This window comes from Colossoma macropomum, unplaced genomic scaffold (genome assembly GCF_904425465.1).
Source record: "Colossoma macropomum unplaced genomic scaffold, Colossoma_macropomum, whole genome shotgun sequence".
Classification (NCBI taxonomy): domain Eukaryota; kingdom Metazoa; phylum Chordata; class Actinopteri; order Characiformes; family Serrasalmidae; genus Colossoma; species Colossoma macropomum.
The window spans coordinates 36,287,843-36,310,654 of record NW_023494792.1 but is presented as its reverse complement, the minus strand read 5'-3'; the positions used below and the strand labels follow the sequence as shown (position 1 = coordinate 36,310,654).

The 22,812-nt window shown below is 39.3% G+C and overlaps 1 protein-coding gene across 3 annotated transcripts; it reads left to right on the top strand.

Annotated features, from left to right (window-relative positions):
* The first annotated feature begins 3,092 nt into the window (after positions 1-3,092).
* nap1l1 (nucleosome assembly protein 1-like 1) lies at positions 3,093-22,196 on the top strand. Of its 3 annotated transcripts, XM_036577015.1 has the most exons (16): positions 3,093-3,253; positions 7,609-7,642; positions 9,104-9,192; positions 10,474-10,576; positions 10,990-11,131; positions 12,100-12,192; positions 13,394-13,522; positions 13,683-13,754; positions 13,862-14,001; positions 14,456-14,601; positions 14,691-14,710; positions 14,868-14,990; positions 16,336-16,368; positions 16,450-16,500; positions 17,006-17,040; positions 20,791-22,196. In XM_036577015.1, the coding sequence occupies exons 2-15, from the start codon at positions 7,626-7,628 to the stop codon at positions 17,009-17,011; spliced, it is 1,164 nt and encodes a 387-aa protein (XP_036432908.1). In that variant the 5' UTR covers positions 3,093-3,253; positions 7,609-7,625; the 3' UTR covers positions 17,012-17,040; positions 20,791-22,196. The 3 variants fall into 3 exon arrangements, with proteins under 3 accessions (XP_036432908.1, XP_036432907.1, XP_036432906.1); XM_036577014.1 differs by lacking the exon at positions 17,006-17,040 and having other exon boundaries at positions 12,100-12,180; XM_036577013.1 differs by lacking the exon at positions 17,006-17,040.
* Positions 22,197-22,812: the final 616 nt, after the last annotated feature.

Genomic DNA, 22,812 nt, shown 5'->3' with positions numbered 1-22,812 from the left:
GACCAGATTTTCTAGCAGGGCTGTTGGTATCAAACTTGAGTATGCACCAACAATCACAAAACTGAAATGTTTGGTACTGGACCGATGACCAGAGAAAAAGCACAGTTCCTGTTTACTGATGCTAAGGTTCTGACACTTTGTGCAGTGGGAAAACATCTTAAAAGTATGACTACACTTAATAGTTAGAGTAGTACTAATTTGCAAACATGATGATTCTATCAAATAAAAAGGAACTAAACATTACAGACATGTTTTTTTTAAGTTCCCAGAAATCAATACATCATTACACTTATAGAAGAGACATTCTATGGAAACTCCCATTTTTGTGTCCCTAGCGTTTACAGATATTCTACACTTGTAAAACATGTTAGAGTTACAATTTATTTATTTGTTAAAATAAAACAATAATTTATCTTTAACAATTACACCTTCTTGAGTCACCAATTTAGCAATATTGGGTTTTAAATCAATTATATAGAATTCCAAGCACCACAAGTGCTCGTCCTCTACAGTCATGTATAAAGGGTGAGTGCTATATTTTGAGGTAAAAAAACATGTTTTTTCTGCAATTTTAACTGCAATAAATAATCTATACATAACTATGAAATATACGATTTGAATGACATAAAAAAATAAATGCCAAATATTATAAAATATATAATGAAAGTTGTGGTCCTCAGGAGTCACGTCACTGGTGTTACTGTGTAAAAAAATTTCTTATTTTGAAATAAAAATCACACAGATGAAATTACTTGACTCCCTTTTATCTATTTTCTAAAGATCTATGAAAAAAGTGCATGGTAAGTCCACTGTGTCTTTTCATTTATCAGAAAATTTCTCATTTAGCTCATGATTTCATATGAAGCTTTTAGTTGAAGTCACTGGTGTGACCTATTTTATTATTAGGTGATTGTGAAAGAATAGAATTCAAATGGATCAAATTACATATTTTAGTGGATATTCCATTATTGACAACATGTAGTTTGATGCTCTGTAGCAGCCATTTTGTAAAATGCATTTTTCATTAAAACTGTCTCTCGTGTTACCATCTCTGGTGTTACCTTTCTTATGTGTAACACCACTGACGATCAATAACACCAGTGACTCCTATGGATAGATAAAAAAGTGAACGTTTCTGTAGAATGACCCAGAAATCATTACGCTCTAAAGACCTAGATGGCCCAAATGTTTCTCACTAAGTTTTATCCATGCTAATATGCTAGCACTGTTGTAGGTTTCGACGAAATCCAAAAGCTGAATATGGTATCTCCTTTTCGAAGCAGAATAAAATCAGAATTACTGGGACTGAATCTAAAGAGTAAGAGATTGCAGAGAATAGAAAGAGTTCACTGAAGGATGAAAAGCCAGGTCAAAGGTCATGAAGCTCTTTTGCCCAGTGCTGAGAGAAACTGATGAGCCATTAGAATCCATCTTATTATGGAATTCTGTTTATGATTCAAATGCATTAGGCCTCCTGCACAAATCACTATTTCAAAAGGCTCCATTCATGTGATTCACTAATGAGCCCGATCCACGTCTCCAAACGTTTAATATTCATCAGTGTGCCGTTATCTCTGTTCTAGCTTTTGTTGAATAATGAAGCCCCAGTGAGAAGCGTTCATTTTTCAGGCTGAAGGTTTTGTGCAGTGTGTGTGTAATCAGTACCCACAGATAAAATGATATATCTGCTCATCTGAATATGATAGAAGGCATAAAAAAGTTGTGTACGAGTGTTCACAGAATTGAGTTTCAGCAGGATACTTTTAACTTTATTCTTGTCTAACAGAGCATTCATGCAAATGGCACAAGAGAGGGGTCGTGTAATAGTGTTTGGTGACTTTATCTTTACCTGAAAAAGTGAAAGAACTCACAAAATTGTCATTGGCTTCAGTTGCCAAAGACAGAAGAGAATGTCTTCGAGCTCCATTACGGCCTGTTGGTACCAATCTTGAACAGGTACCAAAAACCATTCTGGAACCTTCAGTAATAGGCCATTTGCCAATCGAAAAAGCACATGTCCAGTTTTCTGGAGCCAATTGTGTTCAGCTACTTTGTGCAGTAAAAAATGCCCATAGTGTATGAGGCGTTCACTCTCCTAAGAACTAAAGTTGGTAAGCTGTACTGGGCTCACAGTTGTACAGATATAAAATTACTTAGCGTCTTCACGTTTAACACAGTGTCAAAATGAGACTGAAGCCATGATTCTGAAAAGAAAACAGCCCTTTTATTAAACCGAGCAGGTAGAAGGCACATAACACCACAATATAAAGACGTGTAAACTAAAGATGTGAACACTTTTATTCCGAAGTCAGGAATTATATTAATCTCTGTGTTTACACCTGTTTTGGAATTTCACTGATTTAATTTTTTTTTTTGCATAAATACCCTGCTAGAAAAAACAGCATATGTTGGTATGCTGTTCAGCAGTAATGGACGTTAATATGCTAATCACCGGCAAGCCAGTTATGTTGTGTTTTCAAACAGCACTAAATCAGCTATGCTGTTTTTTCAGCAGGGTAAATGGTTCATATGTAGTGACAAAGTCAACCCAGATGTCTGAAGAGTTTAATACCTCTAATAGCTCCCTCACAGTTATTGCATGAAATGTTTGCGGATATGCTGGCTGATGTCTGAGACATTGTAGGACAGGGGTGCACAACTCCAGTCCCGAAGGGCTGGCGTCCAACAAAGTTTGACATTTTCCCTACTCAAACAAAGCCTCGCAATTAACAGAAGAGTTGAATCGGGTGTGACTTAGAGGAGTTGTGCAGCCCAGTTGTAGCTCGTGTAGGCTCCTTGCAGGTTCACTGGTGTTTTTGGATAGTAAATAAAATTACTGTATTTATGTTGTCGACATCATGACCCCTGGTTCCTATCAGTACCACTGTAAAGAAATCAGAGTCGGTAACTTTCTCTACAAAGCACACTGAAACACTTTTATAATTTTATAATATCGGTGGAATTCCCCTTTAAACTTCTCCGCACAACATGGCGGGACAGGCGGGAACAGCGTCTGCGCGGCTCCCATTGGCTCCGCGTTGCCCTGGTGACTGCCGCCCTGCGTGATGACGCTATATGAGCGCGCGCGGCGGGAGCGCGCTCCCTTTTTTTACCGCCATCAGAGCGGCGCGAGAGAGACACGCAGATTCAGGCTGAGGGAGAGCGAGAGTGACCGAGTCAGAGTCTCCGAGTCCGGCCTCAGTCCGCCTTCATCTTCGCTTAAAGTCACAGACGCTCCGCTTCTCCGCTCTAGGTAAGCTGTGCTGCCCGGCTCTCCCCTGGTTTCCCCCCAGGAGGAGCGGAGCGAGGTCTGAAGATGGACGTGTTTAGTGCTAAGCTAGGCTAGGCTACGTTAAGCTAACGGAGCAGCGCGGCCATTAGGCGGCCAGGGAGAAATGTCTGTTTCTCATCGTGTTAGTGGGACTCTCCGCAGCTGCTGCTGTAGCTCTGGAAGCTGTTTGTGGGTGACGTTTATCTCTACTCCGCCCCGCTAGCTTCAGCTGCACACCTCGATGTCCGTCTTTCCCTCACCCCTTCAGGAGCTCCGGGAGGCGCAACTACAATATCGGGGTGTGGAGCTAAAGCTAGCGGTGCGAAGTAGAGCAGAGAATGGACAAGGATAGGGGTGGAGAGATAAAGGTGGAGAAATTAAGAAAGATGAGAAGTTAGTTTGGCCGATTTGTGCTTTTGGGCCGCTCTAATTTCGCATCTAGCAGGTTTGCTAATCGTTACCTAGCTTAAGTCAAGGGTTCAGTGGAAACATCATTGGTTAACATGCTAGCGTTAGCTGTTTTTAATTTATATCAGGAGAAATAAGTGTTAGTATGTAAAACCCTTACTTTACTTCAGAATTGACCTTTTGGCGGCCAAAGTTCAGGCTCCCCACAGTGTGGAGTAACGGAAGACTATGGTGTTTAATCAGCTCCTCCAGATCCGTATTAATACACACTGTTAGTCATCTGGGAGTTAAGAAGCTTTATAACAGGCTCGTGTCGCTTCAGAACTGCGAAACGTGGTGGACTTTGTGCCACAGTGCGGATGGGAGTTTCAGGTTTTGAGTTTTATTCCTGTATCCGAGCCGCACTTAGCATCAGAGCTAATGGCTCATCCGGACAGACAGAAGGAGAAACACGTGGAGCTGCTGCTGGGCCGGGCGAGGGGGGGAGCGGGCACAAACGCGTAGAGCCTCTCGCCTGTATGGAATTAGTGAGCTAAGAATACTCACCATTATTATCCACTCTTCCTCCTTCTTGTTGTAAAACTTTGCCCCGCTTCTTGCCAGCTAGGTCACTTGGTACAAACTAAAAGACCCCATGTCTTGGAAAAACGAAGTCATGTCTTTTTAAGTTAGAAGTGTAAAGTTGGTCTGAAGAGTGATGTAGACTGTAAACATTTAGTTAGTTTCTAGACATACTTCACGCCTCTCATTCCATATTTGGAAACTAACATGTCTGTTTTTAAACACTTGTTTTTGTGATGTCACATTTACATATATCCACCTATAGAGCTCTTAAGTCCCTTGATATTTTATAGTTGTTGTCATGCCCAGATCAGATTTTTTTTCTGTGGAGAAAACAAATGTTGAGCATCGCCACTGTTGTGCCCTGTGGTTAAAAAAAGATTTTAAATCCTGTGTTTGTACATTTTCCCTCCAGGTGTTGCTGGATTCAGTGAATTATGAATAATGCTTCAAGCAAGCTAAAAGTGCTGCGCATTGAGTTGGTGTCGCATGAAAGTTAGTCTTACATTAATTTTGTTTCATTAATTTTACATAACTGTTAACATAGCTGTTTGAACTGCGACATAAAACTGCCAGAACCTTTTAAGTACCACACTAGTCAAAGCTAGCTGGTTTGTGTGGGGTATTTTGCAGAGGTTGCCAGTCTTGACACCAGTTTAATGTGCAGTAATGGTCGCTTGCATGTAACAGTAATTGTATTTCAGCTTTTTACTAACCTTGCAATTCAGAGATCCATTGACATTCAGAGGAATATGAGAGAGACAAAACAGCAGGTTTGGAATATTTGTTTATGACAGGGCACAATGTCAGCAATTTTCAAAAACTGTTCTTTTCCCTATAGGAAAATCTGTTTAGACCTGGAGTTCCTAATATAAGCATGACTACCTGTCTAGCTGTACTATTCAGCTTAGTTTAACTCCACCCATTCGTGCTGATATTATGAGAAGTTTTGTTTGAACTGAAAATGGTCATGCAAAAATAAATTACAACCGTTTTTGTATATAAACTCACCCCAGTGTTGTAAGTGGGCCTCCATGGAACACAATGCAAGGAAAGTGTAGTAAATGGGCTATTTTAAAGTAGTGACAATTTTCTGGTCTGTATTAGTTTGTATTAAATATTACTATTGTAATAGGCCTACCTTTTATATACTAAGGGGTGCTGAAAATGACAGCAGTGACTGGAATCTGTCTTGGACTGAATCCCTGCAGGCTGTTTTGAATATGGGCATTAAACTAGCTTATGTATGGTCACCATCACTGCATAAAGCCCTCTGGAGGTTGAAGACTTAATACTGCTGTTACTGAAAAAAGTAGTTAAATTAGCTCAGTGAATAGAGCTGTGACTGCTTTTGATATTCTGATGAATCATGTGGTTTCTTTATGCAGACCGGTTAATCAAGACTTTGACTAAAGATCTCAAGGTTTTGTATTTTTTTAAATTTTTTTAAAGGATCAGACTGTGATGTGTGAATTTGAAAGAAGTACTTTATCACTTACCATTTATATCAGTTTCAATGGTAAGTTAGGAATTGATAGTAATAAACACTTCTATGAATACCTTAAATGTGTTTAATCTTTAATTTACTTATTAATCGTTCATTTAGCACCCCAGTTTCTCATTGGGGATCAATGAAGTAAATTTATTTATATACCTGGTCAGTATGGAGGATTCGAGTAGATAACAAGTTTGTAGTTGTGTGTTTTGGGTATTTAGTTCTAATAAAACCCTTGCAGTAATCCTTTGTAACCGCTCACCAAATGTCAGGGGGTTCGCTCTCATGCTTTAGTTCGGCCTGTTGGCCGGCAGCGGGTTTTTGCTGACAACAGCACTTTAAAACTCTTTCAGAAGAATGACGTTATAAAAGTACTCCACAAAACATCCAGCCGACACGGGATACCAACTACTATAGATTACAGCTTACTCATCTGAACACTGCACTACAGTCTTCACTTAAAGCTGCTCAGCAAACACATACTATACAGGGTATGTTCAATGGGGTAATTTAAGCCCTCACCCATGTACAGAAGTATCTATGCCCCCCTCTTTTTATTTTTAAAAACATGTGGACATCAGTATTTGAAATTGGGTTAGAGTATGTATAGATAGTTATATAATTGAAAAAAGTAATTATTTTCCCTATCATTTATTTCAAAAACTCAAAAAAATTTTGTCTGTGGAGAAAGTACACCCCTGGCTTCAGTAACTGCTACTGCCCCCTCTGGCAGAAACAACTTTGTCAGAGTATCCTACAGCTGTCTACCAGTTTTTGACGTCTACTGGAAGAAAATTTTTGCCCATTCCTCTGTTCCTTTGTGCATGTACAGCCTGTTTCAGACTGTTTCATCTGTCCATAGCACATTCTTCCAGAAGTCTTGGTCCTTGACTAGATGTGCATTAACAAACTTTATTCTTGCCCTGATCTTGTTAGGCCACAAAGGCTTCTTCCTGGTGAACCTCCCATGTCAATGGTAGGCTCATGCGCTTTTACATCAACAGTGATGAGCTACCTGCAGTTTTTTTGTGATAATTCTGGGGTTCTTGGAGACTTATTTTTAGCATCGTGTGGTCTGGTCAGGTGCGCATGCTTTTCAGTTTGATACATTTGAAAAAGTGATAGGAGTATAGTTACTTTTTTGGTCAATTTCAATTATATAAAGCATGACAAATGTTAATTTTGGGTGTCATTTATTAAATTATGACCTTTAATCTGTTGACACTGTATAAATGAAAACGGAATGTCTGTAGATCCAGAGGAGTTATGTCTAAATTTTTCATGGGGTATACTCCCCCAAGGGCCAGTTAATGTCTGTCATTTCATTTTACATGACTTTCCAGCCTTTGTCCTTCTTAAACATGCTGTTTTTTACTGCGCCTTGTAGATTGATATGTAAATGACCTCTTTTCTGGTTGGCTGTCCTGTGTTCTGCCTCTTTCAAAAAGGAGCCTGGGCTGATATGCTCCTAATGTTAATACGGTTAAAATTGGTGGTTTTATTAGTGCTGTGTGTGCCATTTATGTTGGTTCCAATTCAGGTTAATTAAATTGTTTAAACTTTGAAAAACTGTATGGAGATAGAAATAAAGATTTTTGTGTTGAGTAAATTTTGAAAAATGTTGAGTAATGGATCATTAATTCTGACATTGGACTTGGTTTATTAGCATTTAACAGGCTAGTACAGTTCAAGTCAGCTGAAAGTCTTGCTCCTGGCTGGTGAGTTTTGCCTGTGCTATCTACCCCATCACAGGCATTTGTGCCGGCAGCTCTTTAACCAAAGAAAACTTCACTTTCTCTCAGGTTAAAGCACACTGCTGACTTTCATACATTAATCTGACCAGTTCTGGACTGATCTTTTTTCTTTTCTACAGGAATAAAAACGTGAAACATGGCAGATCTTGACAAGTAAGTTCTGATGCTTTTTATTTATTTTTTTAAATTACTCTGTCTGGCTTTTTCTTTCCAGCATGTTAGCTTTGTGATGTAGCCCAGACTGGATCTACCCTTAAAGGGCTCTCAAAGGCAATAGTAATAGAACTTTTGGTTGCCTAAAGAATTCTTTGAAAGAGATTTGTGAACATTTTTAAAGGTTCCTTTGTAGAATGTATAGGTTATGTACCAATTTGGGAATTCTTCCTAGGCCCATTACATTAAGTGAAGGTTCATTTTAAAGGTTCTTTCGTTTACAGAGCTCATTCACAAAAACTGAATGGTATTTTTTTAGGGGACCAAAAATAGTTCTGCTGTGGCATCGGGCAAAGCACCCTTTTTGGCATCTTTTATTTTTGTGCATTTTATTTAAAAACTTTAGTTTCTGAATAAATTATAGTAGTTAGTAAAAAAAATCATAGCAGATACTGAATAATTTATTTCATTATGAAAAATGTGCACTATGAATAATTTATTGTAGATACTGAATAAATTCCAAGATTAAAAGGCAACTAATAATCATCGGGTTTAAACACTGCTGAATGTTTATTGCAGTAAGAAATCAATTCCATATGTTGATCCTTAAACTGATCCGCTATGCTGTTTGGGCTTCGTGTTTGCTGTGCAGGAGTTAATTCGTCGTCTTCCGGTTCACATCTGTCAATCACAACCAGGCTCCTCCCACCTGCTGTCTCCTAAAGGGCCATGAAGGGCTTCTCTGTGCTGATGCTAATACTGCCAACCCAAAAACCCACACGCCATCTTGTTCAGCACTTATTTGTGGCTCATCCAGAAGGAAAGCAGCTAGGAGTGTGTCTTCATTTATTAATCCTAGAGGGAAATCGGTGTTCCAGCAGCAGACAAGACACATCAAAAATACAATAAAAAACAAAATAGAATAAGGTGTAGGTAATGAGTAAAAGTGGATTATATTAGAATAAACACATACTGTACTGCAGAAATGCATGTCCTCTAAACTGGTCTGACTGCATTGTAAAGTCACATTCTGGCTTTGTGGTGCCTTGTGCCTTAGTGTTACAGCAATACTCTGATATTAGTTACATCTGATTTTCACTTTTAGCACTATTGTGGAATAACCATTATATTTAGAAGTGTTTTACAGATAGTCAGCGTTCCTGTTGACCTTCCCTTAGAAGTACATTGTAAGGTTTTGTTTGGAGTAGTTTTAAGAGATGAAAATGGAACAGTCCAATCAAAACATGCATATAATGCTAGGTTTTGGTATGTTAACTAGTCAACTTCAATGGTTATTTGCATCTGAAAGATCATGATATATTTGCTAAAAGGCCATGATAATGAATTTATCACGCAGCATGGCTGTGATCAGTTGGAGCTGAAGGTGTGCCGGTGTTTGACCTGAATGTCATGGACTGAGTGTGTAATGTCTAACCATCTGTTATCATGTGTGCTTTTCAGTAAAGAGCAGGCTGAGCTGGACCCAGCTGATATGGAAGATGTTGAGGAGGTTGAGGAGGAGGAGACTGGAGAGGACGTTAACAGTAAAGGTTTGACATTTTTAGTCTGCTGAAAGCCTTGATTTTTATTTATTTATACTTTACAACTGTCATTTCCTGAAAATACATGATAGTACTTGGTGAATGTTGTGCTTATAGAAATTTAAGCTTGCACACTAAATGCCTTTCTTTCTGATATAAATTAGTATAATTTAAGTATAATTGGCATCATTATACATTAGCACTTCTTCTAATTGAACGTGTTAAATTCCTCTCTGTATATTAGCTAGGCTGTAATGTGCTGATTGGTTAATTAAGAAGGAAGTTAAGAATGAATCTCACTTACATTGGTGTGGCTGTTATACTTGTTTTGAAAGTATAGCTTTTGTCTGAGCCAAACTGGGCTGTGTAGCCCAGAATTAGACAACATTAACACAAACCAGCAAAATCATTGAATCTTATAATGTGCATCATTGCACCTCTGAGACTGTAGAGTATTTTTAGACTGAGAGGAAGTTGAGATCAAACTGCAGCTCTGTCTCAGATGCTTATCACACACACACTTGTGCTCAGTCATCAGCTGAAAGGAGACGTGTGTGTGTGCGCGTTTGTGTGCATGCACACTTGGTTATTTGATATCAGTTTTTGACCTCTGTGACCTTATCAGTGTTCAGTAGCTGTTTGCTGACCGCCAGGAGAGGAACAGTATCTATGCAAGTGTAAGCGTGAGTGCGCATGTGTGTGCTAAATCGTGCAGTGTTGAATAATGTAGGGCTCCCCAGTCTGGCTGGCTGAAGGATGTGTGTGTGGTCCTTCAATTACACAATTGTAAGCATAATACAGTAAAACTAGCGGTGGGTGATATGGCAAAAATATCATGATGCTTCAAGACATTTTCACCATGTGATATTAGACCTCAGGAAAAACTAAAGTTGGAGCAAACAAAATAGAACCGGTTACGCCGCATATAAAAACCTGCTACAGTAGTAGTAATCATAAGCAGTCCTACAACTACAGTGATTTTTTATTCAGTGTTTTACAAACTGCACTATATTCAACAGGCCTAACTGTGCTTACATTGTAATAAAACATATAGTGTTCTTTAAGTACTGACTGTACCAACAGTATGTTCAGAAAAGCATATTGACCTTTTTCACAATGATAATCATTGCCCACCACTAAGTAAAACATTGCATAGATATTTCTGATAGTTGATGTTGACTTGATCAGCTAATCATTGCAAGCCTGACTTAAGAAATTAAGTCATTGTCTCCAAATTGGACTGACACAATTTGACTGACTTGCAACACTGTTACTTTTCTATGTGTTTAGAGAGGCAGTTGACCGTGCAGATGATGCAGAACCCTCAGATTCTGGCAGCTCTGCAGGAGCGACTGGACGGCCTCGTGGGTTCTCCCTCAGGGTACATGGAGAGGTGGGAACACGCAGAGTTCATGTTTAGTCACAAAAGCCCAAAACAAAGGATTTTTGGTAATCAAATTTTAGCAGCTTGTTAATATGCTAGAACACTAGAATGGCTTATGTGTATGCCTGGCAGCTACATCTGTGCCCTAAACCAGCTTAACTCTCAACTGCAACCAGGGGGTGGGGGAGGATTTGTTGACATTTGCCTTATTAAAATGTTACTAGCCAGCCTAAAGGAGTACATGCTATTACTGTAGTACTGAAACATTTTTTCAGATAGTGGACTTATTCTGTAACGTTTCTGTCTTGGAATGTTCTGTTAACGTTGAAGTGCTAACACGCATACTGTATGAAAAGCTATATTTTATGCCTGTCGGTACACCAAGACGCAGTATTGAGAGTATTTTTGTGTTTCCTGTCCAGCTTACCAAAGGTAGTCAAGAGACGTGTAAATGCACTTAAGAACCTGCAGGTGAAATGTGCCCACATCGAGGCAAAGTTTTATGAAGAAGTTCATGAGCTGGAGAGGAAGTATGCTGCTCTGTACCAGCCTCTGTTCGACAAGGTGAGAACACAGCTGCATCTTACAGCTTCCTGTTCTGTTTGTACGGGTTCTCCTCTGAAAAATCTCTGAAAGTTTTGTCAGCAGCAATGTGGGCTGTAGCAACGTTTAGGCAGATAAAATCACCTTCAACCTCAACTAACATAGGATTTGTTTCTCAGATTGAACTGCTGCAGTAATAAAGAGGGATGCAAATCTGAACTCTAATTTGCTTGCAATTCTTTAGAAAATGGTTAAAAGCAACACTTGCTTTTCATCCCGATTTGATTAGATTATTTTGGTTCGATCCAGATCGTTTAAAATGCTTATGTTTACATTTGAATGCCGATGCTAATGTTTCTTTTACAGCATATAGAAATTGGTCAGCATTACAGAGAAATATAACCTGTTTCTTCAGGGTTACAAATGCAGTAAAATGACTAAAATGCAGAAATTGTAATACTGCAGCTCAGTGTTGGCGAAACATTGTTCAACCACAGTACCTTAAATACAACAGGTATCTCTTTGAAATTTTGGTCAAATGTCACATCTGTCAATACAATTAAATTTTGTTTTCAAATTATACGCTGGTATGATTATCATTGTGCGTTCCTAAATGTTTTTTTGGCCAGAAAGAATAAATACTTTTCAGCCTTATTCTAATCTTTGAATTAATTTTAACATTCAAATATCAATGGGTTTCTACACATTACTAGTGTAAAACCTATTGTGAAATGTTCTAAATAATTGTTCCTTCCTAAAAATTAAGCTTTACTCATGTACTGGTATGATACACTGAGAGGAAATGTACTGTGTTGCTGTGAATAATCTAGCTCTTTCTTGGATTTGATGCCCATTAACCTCAGAACAGACTGTGTTCTTCTTCCTGCCTGTTCTTCATTGTGACTGTTTTAGTACAGGTTTTAATTAGTGTTTTGGAATGTTAGTGAAGCTGTCGTTGTATGGATGGGCTAACTGCTGTGTGTTTACAGAGGAGTGACATCATCAAAGCTGTATATGAGCCCACAGATGAGGAGTGTGAGTGGAAACAGGAGGAGGAAGAAGAGCTGACAGTAAGTAAGCAGGTACAGGTGAGCATTACCTGCATGCTCAAAACTGGACCTAAAACCATCTCCACACACAATCTCATTTTACCAGAACACTGCTGTTAATGTGCTGTCTGCATTAACTGTACATTTTATGACCATATAAATAGCATCCTTCATCAAACAAAGGCTCTGAATTATACACCTGTGTGCATGCACTCAATTTGATCGATCTGAGGTGTTCCTGCTTAATGTTACATCGTCATGTTTCCAGTGTGTTTGATTGCATCTTATTGTGATTAACATCAGTTATGTCAATACTCGAACACTAGTCACTGCATCTTTCCACTTGTTGTAACTGTTGCCAGTTATTACTTGGGATGTCTGTCCATTTTTTTGTCCTCCAATCCAAGTACCTTAATACTGAGGATCGAATACTGCCAGTCCATTATTTATATTCTTAAATACACCACACAACTTGGGTAAGATTCTTGGCTACTGATAATTCTACAGTAAAATCACTTAATTTTTAGTATGTGTGGTAATGACACTCTGGACTGTTTTGTCTTGAAAGACCATTTTAGGGTTAACAGTATTGGCTTATCATACTTAAATGACTCTTATATTGCTCCAACAGACATACAGTAGCTGCTCCTTTCTCTTTTTTTAAAATTAGTTTAATGCTAGTTTAAAATGAGGAGCAGCATAGCTGGTAAAGAACGATTCTGCTATAGTTTCATGAGAGTTGTGCTTCTGCTGGCATATTCTGCTCGCAATAAGTGTCAAAGTAGACAAAGCATAATAGCCACTTGCTCACGTTGAGTCAGTGTTTAGACGAAATGTGGCTTAAACACAGTGGACACTGGAGCTTCAGAGATTACAGGTTTTAATTTTCTACTATCAAATAATTTCACTCTGGATACATTTCGATCTGTTATCTTCTGAAAGCGCTCCTCACTGATCCAGGTTGTGGAAAATGTCAGTTTGTCTTGTCTACGACAGTGGAGTAAACACACAAAGAACAAACAAGAAACTAAGGATCGGAACTGGATCAGATTTTAAGTACATTAAAACATGCCTGAATCGACTCTTACATCCCTAGTTGCAATATAAAACGTGCGTTAGTGCCTGATTTTGCACACTATACACAGTTTGTTTAAACTGCCTGTTTGTGGGAACAATGCTGGATCCCTGTATCTCTGGCTTTTTACCCAACTCCCTTTGTTTTGGTCTATAACAGGAGGAGATGAAGGAGAAAGCTAAGCTAGAGGAGGAAAAGAAGGATGAAGAGAAAGAGGACCCCAAAGGAATCCCTGAATTCTGGCTTACTGTCTTTAAGAACGTGGATCTGCTCAGTGAAATGCTGCAGGTGAGCTGTGTGTGTGGGTGGGCATGTGTGAGAAAATGGGTCATTCAGGCTGGGTGTTTACAGCTTTGTACATATGTTTTGCTGCCACCTAGTGATGCTAAAATGTAGCTTTATTTCCTTTGCACTTACAACTGTAATATGCTGATTCTTTTCTGTGCAGGAACATGATGAGCCAATCCTCAAGCACTTACAAGACATCAAAGTCAAATTCTCTGATGCAGGCCAGCCAATGGTGTGTTGGATTGTTTTAGGCTGATGTTCACATGTTAATGCAGCTTAAACTTCACAGCAGTTTAAAACAAGCATGTTATCCTGTGTTTTCTCTCTTTGCTCCTCCAGAGTTTCACATTAGAGTTCCACTTTGAGCCCAATGACTTCTTCACAAACACAGTTCTGACCAAAACCTATAAGATGCGATCTGAGCCAGACGAGTCAGATCCATTCTCCTTCGATGGGCCAGAAATTATGGGCTGCACAGGGTATGACACTTATACTGTTCTCAAGACTAACACACATTACTGTGTTTTTCCAAAAGCAGTGTGGACTAGGGATTTAAATCTCTGAGCTCACCTTAATTTGACTACAATTGCTCAATAGTTGTAGCTTTATCAAGTGAAAGAACAAAGTTCAAGAATTGTGATGATGTGACGGAATTGTTGCAATAACTGCACCATCCGATACAGTTTTGTCTGAGACCGTAGTGTGAACGCTTAGCTTGATGCCATATCTGAGGTTGTATCCCTGTGTCTGCATGCCCAGTTGGCTTCAGTTATCTATTCCAACATTCCAAAATAAACACTGTTGGATCACATGTTCAGATTGGTGCATCCTGTTGAGGGGTGTTGTTTTTTTTTTTTTTTTTTTAAATTCCCTGATGTGGACTAATGTTAGCCACAGTGTAGTTACTGACTGTTTTTCTCCATTTCTGGTCAGGTGCACGATTGACTGGACCAAAGGCAAAAATGTTACGTTGAAAACCATCAAAAAGAAGCAGAAGCACAAGGGTCGTGGCACAGTCCGAACGGTTACAAAAACAGTCCCAAACGATTCTTTCTTCAACTTTTTCTCTCCTCCTGAAGGTACACACTCAACTTACTTAGACCTGAGATTAAGTTAAGACTTCGAATGTTCTGTTCAGTGTTAATTGCTGTCATTTGTTCTCTTTCAGTACCTGAGAGTGGAGAGCTGGTGAGTAAATTGGCATAATCACTCATAAGACTAAAAACAAGTAGTAATAAAAAATGTAATGTCAGCCAAGACAGCCTAAATCACACTCTTTATGCACACACACTCAACAGATGGTCACTTTAAATGTAGCTAAGCACTTTTGTTCTGTGTCTTACAGGATGAGGACTCTGAGGCAGTCCTGGCAGCTGACTTCGAGATCGGTCACTTCATCCGCGAGCGCATCGTTCCCCGAGCTGTTCTCTACTTCACTGGAGAGGCCATCGAGGATGACGATGACGACGTAAGTGGATGGTTCAGGGTGTTGGTGGTGCAGCTAAGGACAGACTGCAGATATATAAAATGACTATGTTCAAAAGAGGCATGCACAAAGTAGTGCCAGACTGATATAAAAAACTGTACCAATGCCAATTTTAAATTGCTATGAATTTGGATAATCAAAGGTTTTTTATGTGGGTGGCACAGTGGTAGTGCTGTTGCCTCACAGCAAGAAGGGCCTGGGTTCAATACCTTTTTGTATTTGCATGTGTTTCCACTGGGTGCTCCGGTTTGCCCTGTCTGCTGTGTAATGGACTGGCAGCCTGTCCAGGGTGTTTCATGACTTCTGCCCCATGGCTGCTGGGATAGGCTCAATCACTCCTCACCCCACCCCTGCGACCCAGGAAGATCAGCAGTTTAGATTGTTTTATGTTCAAAAATGCCCAAATACATCAATAGGTTACCCTTGTTTTGGCAGTAATGGAAAAACTAGTGTTGACTGCTGCATGATTTACCACATCAGTGGTTAAGATGTTTGAAAAACAGCAAATCCTTAATGTACCCCAAGAAGCTAATACCACAAGTCAATATTTAAATTGCAAAAACAAGAAAACCTTTAGGTGTCTATGCCACAGACCAAAGGCTTGGATAAAGCAGCTATACCTTCATGCAAATTAAATGTAAATTAAAGTATGTGTTCAGTTGGTTAGCAAATTACATTCCTAAGCTATTATGGAGTCCTTGATTGGTTCCCAAGCAGAACTAAGCGCAAGATTGTTGGTTAAGTGCAATCAACAAAGACGTGGATGTTTTAGATGCATTTACAGTAATCGCTCAGTCAGGTCCAAAGGTGCCATGTCCCGCAGAATGGTTTAAGCTAAAGACTTGCTAATGCCCATATCCAATCACAGTAACCTCATCAAGGAAAAATCATTCAAGTGCCATGATGTCCATGAAGAGACCCTAGAGTTTTTATAGAGACACAAAAGCCAAATAAATGCATTGAGTTAAGAAATACCTTTGCTTACAAAACATGTATACCTCTTAATGTTGGCATGCAAGTTCAAAACAGCTGTCTTGGTATCATGTGATGGCTTGTGTTTCTGGCCTGTCTTTTAAACGCAGGTCTAGCACCCTCAGGCACCTGCCAGTATGTTCAAAAAAGCTTAACATTTCTGAACTGGTTGGACAAACTTGTATAACATGGTGCGTAATTCACCCAATAATAAATGTTAAATGTTAATTTTGAGTATGCTGATTTTTATTGGGCAAATGGTCATTCAGGCTTTGATGTTAAAAGTACATGTTCCGTAGAGATGTCTTAATGTTCTGTTTGAGATGTCTTATTGATGCTTATTTACTTTTTTCAGTATGATGAGGAGGGAGAGGAGGCTGATGATGAGGTAAGTTGTACTGCGGTGTGCGTTCTTAAAAAATGTACCAGCTTTGGTTCTGAATGATCCTAATGTTTTGTTATTCTGTAGGAGGGAGAGGAGGAGGCAGATGAAGAGAACGATCCGGATTATGAGCCGAAGGTACAAATCTTCCCCTCTCAGGGTCTGTTTCAGACTGATTTCAACATACAGAATGCATACTGACCAGTGCAGCTCAGTCACTCTACGACAGTCAGAGTTTGGCTCAGAGTGGTCTAGTAGTTATCACTTTGATACTTGGTTGGGGGGGGGGTTTATTCTGCATTATCTGTGGTAGAACTCCATTCTAACATGCTGCTGATGGGTTTTTGGAATTGCATGCTGCGTTTATTTTATTTTTTTTTCATTTCTTGTTCCTGCCTTTTGTGCTTCATATTTGGTCTAAAATCACCATGCAAATGAATCATTTTACTAATCTTACATGAAGGAAGGGCTAGGTGTGTAATTTTGGGTTTATAAGCATTTGCTTTTTGCACTTTTCTGTTTTTTTTTTTTTTTTCTTTTCTTTCTTCTCCCCTCCGTCAGCCACAGTGTGATTTATACTCATGTTGTGATCTGCAGTCAGTCTGGCATGGTGTGAGCCTGTCTCTAAATTTCTCCTCACTAGGTGTAAATGGTGTCTGTAGAAATAACCCAGTCCTGGTAGGTACAGCTTGTGACTTCAGCTTTTAATGACCCTTTTACCCTCCACCATCCCACCCTAGCTCTGTGTACCTACCCCATCACCCCCCACCCCCCCCCATCGCCCCAACACTGTACACTAACATTAGCTGGCTGTTGTGGTGTTCCTCTATAACATTAGTGGGATTGCATCTGCGTCTGTATCTCTTCTGTATGTTGAATCTGCTCAGTTAAACCCCACCGATGACCAGTCACTGCTGGACCACCACTCCAGTGCTGACTGGTTGGAGTAAAGACCACCCACACTGTCTGTCCTGTTGGAGTGTTAATCATTATTGTGCCATCCTTCCATCTGTAACAGTCTGATGTTTATCAGTAAACCTGATTGTCTTAACTGTAACTGAATGATTATCCTTGAACACTAGCTAATTGTGGGCTGCTGTGTTTGGGTGTGTGAGGACCCTCACTGTCTCCCTCTAGTGGCAGTAAAGTTCTGCAGTACTTTTTGAGAGTGGTCTGGATTTTGGGCAGTGACTGTACACCTGCTAAACACGTGATTTTGAGCTAACAGGGCCAATGTTAGTACTGTTAATGAGTGAAGAAATTGGCTCTAAAGTTCTTAAACATTTTAGTTGAGAAACTGGTAACTTGTTTCTCATTTTCTGCATAATTCAGTGGTCGTGATGAGTCATTTTAAAGGATTTTGATGTTAAATCGTTCACTACAGAAACATGTCAACTTGGTTTTATTTACGATAGTGGTGTGAACAAGGGGTAATATCTAACACAAATAAGCCATTCTATTTACCATCCAAAATCACCAGTGAATCTACATGTATTGTTTGATATATGTGAGAAATAAGATCGGCAGTGTTTTTGTATCAGGCAATTTTCAGCCCAAATAGGCGATCAGCCGGTATTTCTCTAACTTAGCTGGTCATGACAGCTGATAAGTGAGCCATAGTGTATTAAAGATTTGGAGTTCAAGATTGCTGCATCTGTGCACAAGGCCTCTTGGTCACAGGACCCTGCAGTTCCTTCTTCAAACACTAGATGGGAATACAGACCTTTTGACTATGGGACTAAAGGCCTGTTCAGAGTCCAGTTTATGGGTGAAATAAACACACGTCAAGTTTTGAAAAACTGTCTTGGACATAAGGCAGTGTATGTGTAACCAATTCATGTAAAAATTATTCAGCAGCACTGAATAATTGTGACAAGTTTCACTAGAATGGAGCGTTTCACATCATACCACTCTGAACAACTTGTAATTATGCAGAAATTGTGAAAAAGCAGAATTTCCCATTTAAATTAGGTTTTTTTTTTTTTATAGTAATACATATATTTAGCTGACAAGTGTTAAACCAAGGGGGACATTGCTGGAATCACTAAACACAAATCGATGACATGGTAGTTCACATACTTTGCTGTCATTACTCTAAACTAAGGCATTGAGCTGCTTTTAGCAGAGAGGCGTTAACTGCAGTAGCTAAGCTATCGAATGACACATGTTTTTAGCTCAGCACAGTAACCAGAACAGACTTTACGATTTTCTCTGTGGTGGACAGTCACGGTCACCACACCAAAACGTGCAGTGGCAAAGTCAGAAGAACCACAGGATCGTTTGATTAGTCAATTCAGGGTTATTGGCTTTTTAGAGCTGATATGTTTGTTGACCTCACCAGACCTTTTGCTGAGCTGCTGTTCTGTTTCATTTCAGTTGAATTCAGTTGATCTCTAAAGGTGCTGCAGAATGCTGTTCTTGTGTGGCAGTGAATGTTTAAGATCTCTGCTGAAGAGCTGTTAAGGTGTAGTGTGAGGGGAAAGCTACTGTTGCTAACAATGTAAGCCAGCAGTAACCAGTTAAATTGTTTAATACTAATTGGTAACATTTACATTCATTTATTAGTGAAATTTGTTTTATGGCTGAACCATTTCTTTAACTGGCCCACACGTGCACCACACAGCTGGATTCAAGTGAGCGTTTTTCAATTAGTCCTCCTTGCTTTGACCTGAATTCATGGGTTTATACTAGTCACTGTTCACCCATCTTTACCTGCTTTAACAAATGACCCTGAACCTGTTGTAGAGCAGAACCTTAGATAAAACCCTTTCTAAGACTTTCTCTGCTCTGAGATGTTTCTGCTCAGGAAGTCATTTTGGCATGTCTCAATTACCTCAGGCTCTGCAAATTCTAAACATTATGCTAACTTGTTATACAGTGCTTTTTGTTAATCAGTGGTATAAGTGTTCAGTCACCACACTTCAACTCAAACAGCAGAAACTTTTACCTAGCAGCCCAGAATTCTCTGCTATTTTGTATTTGTATTTTTTTATTTATTTTTTTCGTATTATTCTGATTCTTCCGGTGGGGTGTGAATAAATATGACGTTATTTTAAACTTGATGGTATTGTTTTCAGATTGTCAAGTTCGTTCTATTGCTGTTATACAGTTGTCATACTGTCATGGGAGACTCATATTGGTCTCCCCAGCGGTATAACTGTTGAGGGAAGGGTTGCATATTGGAATCATGAGTAGGCAGAAAATTGATTCGAAAAAAAATTGATTTAAAAAAAGCTTACATTTGACTAATTTTAAACTGATATTTAACTCATACAGAGCATTTTGTTTAGATGGCACATGGCTGCTGTGTTAAAATCTGCATTTTATTCATTTTACTGCATTTGTCACCCTTCAGTAATGATAATCCTGGTAGATTTAGTCAGTTTGTGCATTTTATAAACACTTGTATATGTAAAATATTGGATATTCCCATATTTGTGCAGCCATCCCAGCTGCAATTGTGGGCTTGAATCATGGAGATGTTACAACCAAGTCAAAAGACCATTAGAACCATTTGGATTAAGACATGGTGCTTTTGCTTTTTAACGGGACTTGGTTCAATGGATCATGTTACAGATCGCTAGTTTCCTAGTTAAACCATTAGTCTGCTGTTAAACCATTAAAATCCTTTACACTGTAAAATCACATCATACCATTAGTAATGATTAGCACCACTAGGAACCAACAGACAAATTTTTTTTATTTTTTTTATTTTAATATATAAAATGGCTTTGACTCCTGGAAAGCAGAAACATCCTTGAGCAGTGGATTTTACCCCTGCTAAGGGCAATAGAGCATCAGTTTGACTTGATTCTGTTACTGATTTCAAAACACTGATCAGTATAGGTCAATATTTAAAGCAACCTCTGCTTCACCAACCTGGAGTTAAAGCAGTAGTTTGGTAAATATGATGTAAAATTCGCTCAGATGTAGTCAGTCAGCTAGGACATGTTTGGTGTCTGAGGTTAGTTTCTTTAGTTTAGCACTGGAGATACAAAGCTAGTATAGCTAACAAGTAATGTCCTGCTAATTTGCATGGTGCTGACTGCATACCTAAATCACACTTGCTTCAAACAGTAAGTAATCTCCAAAAGATTTGCTTTAATGGTTTCTAATACTGTATAGCAAACTGAAATAAATGTGGCTTATTTGTACTTAGTCCATGTCTAAGTATGCCACAGTGTCAAATAACATGTTATAGCATGTTTTTTGGTGCTAACTGGAGTGACACAAGCATTGTGGTTTTAGCTCACCAATTAATGCCAAGCTATGATCTATTACTTGTTAGCTACATTAACTTTGTTGGTCCAGTGCTAAAATGTAAGAAGCAAATTTCAGACACAAAACATGTCTTGATTTTAAGTGCATGTGAGTGTGATATTACGGTCTGCCTTAAGTGTCTCAGATTTTGACATGCGTGTGTTACAGAAGGATGCCAACCCCCCAGCAGAGTGTAAGCAGCAGTGATGGAGCTCCACCGTGGTCGGGATTCCACTGCACTGTAACGGCTTTCGAAAACATAGTTCCTTACCGCCTTATAATGTTTTGTATTTTTCTTGGTAGAAATAATTGAAAAATTACAGTTTTTGTTACAAAAAAACGACACAAACTCATTAATGGAGCTGTGGCTCGTTCATCATTTAGTATTTTACTAGACTTGTTTTGTTTGTTTTTTTTTTCTTCCTCTGTAAAATAGTTAGAATGCAGAGAAATCCCTCAAACGCATGACACTCGTTTCTTCACTGCTAAAGTAGTTGGGTTCTTGTGATGTCTTTTGTTGTATTGCTCTTAGACAACAGCTGTGGGAAGATTGTTTTGAGGCACGATTTAGGAAAGCAACTAACCATTCCCCCTCTTTATGCAGTTTAAATTATTGTTTAAGGTGCATGATGAAGGAAAATTTATTAAATTAATATTTTGGAACATTCCAGTGTGCTAAATTGCTTGGTTCAGCAAGAATTGGTAACTCATTATCGGTCTGAATGTGCAAGGAAAAGTTCAAGTATCACATTCCAGCCTGATGGGGAATTGGCTCTGCCCCTACAGCCGAGCGGGTGAAGCCAATAGCTATAGCATGACTTGCCTCTTCTACAGCTTAATTACGAATGGCTCCATATTGCACTTCCCAGTGTGCTGCTTAATTGCAGATGGCATTATTTCATGCCCTTAATAGGGAGTAGGTGAATAGGGGCTATTTGAGATTCAGGCTATTTTAGCACTTTTTCTTGTCATGCGCCAGTGGCATCTTCATGTGTAGCCTGTATCTGAGCTCTGAGGGGGTGGTTTTGGAACAAACTTTCGCACACTTTCGCTTTATTTAACTAGGGTTAACTGAAGGGAAACAGATGGGGACCAGTTTAACCCAGGTTAAGCTGCAAAGACAACAGCTAATTTAAGACTGTTGAATTAGCACTGAGCAATCAAAATTTGCAGACATCAAATTAGCACTAGCTTTTGCTGTATAGGGCTGGACCAATTAAAATGAGGCAGAAAAGGAGCTGGTTTTGAATGAACGGTTCTAATTAGCCAATTTTCACTGTTTGAAGCTTGTTTGGTTGGTAATGAACCAGCCTCTGCATAGCAAGTCTATCACTGTGAAGGGGTCTCTGTACAAGTGTGAAATGTACAGTCAGGTTTTTGTAGCCTGGTCTCTGTTGTAGCCCAGCAGAAAGAGCAATAGTGCCCCTTGGAGCTGGCCCCGATGCCCTGGGAAGGCCTCTGAGCAGTGAGTGCGCACTGCAGCTGTTGTCGAAGTGAAATGCCATGCTACAGATACTAATGTACTCAATAACTGTTCGTGGATGTATATTCATGAAATAAATGGGTTAAACGTGTGCTGTCTGAGTTTTCATTGGCTTTTCCACTTTAATTTGCTTTTCCACTTGTTCATAGTTGCTGTAACCCTTCTTAATCAGCCTCCATAGAACTGCTTATTTGCAGAGCAGAAAGGGAAAGCAAAACCTCTATATGACTTTGTTCAGGAATGGGGAGAGTTGGTGCACCATTCTTCTTGCTTGCACAAACATCTGTACAGGACAGTCTTCAGAAGGAAACCTCATCTGTGACCCCATCTCACATGTCAACATCAGTAAAATCCAAAATATCTAAATAAGCCAGAGGCGTTTCAGAAACAAGTGATGTAGACTGATGAAGTAATAATCTTCTGGCCACAATCATATGTTTGGAGAAAGGAGCAGCATTTGATGAACAGAACACCTTGCCACTTGGTAAGCACATGGATCTATTAAGCTTTGGGCTTGTGTTCCAGCCAGTGGCACTGGAAACCTTGCAGGTAGATGGAAGACAGTTCAACAGTCAAAAAGCTTAAGCTGTAAAGAGGCTGGCTTCTGCAACAGGACAATGATCCAAATCATACCTCGGAATCCTCCATGAACTCCTTCAAGACATGCAAGCTGAAGCTTTTGAATGGCCATAGCAGTGTCCTCAGTT

Excerpts from the sequence above, each read along its gene's own strand:
- nap1l1 (XM_036577013.1), top strand. Across the intron at positions 10,577-10,989 it reads CCCTCAGGGTACATGGAGAG|CTTACCAAAGGTAGTCAAGA; the intron begins GTGGGAACACGC and ends TTTCCTGTCCAG. Across the intron at positions 13,755-13,861 it reads CTGATGCAGGCCAGCCAATG|AGTTTCACATTAGAGTTCCA; the intron begins GTGTGTTGGATT and ends TTGCTCCTCCAG.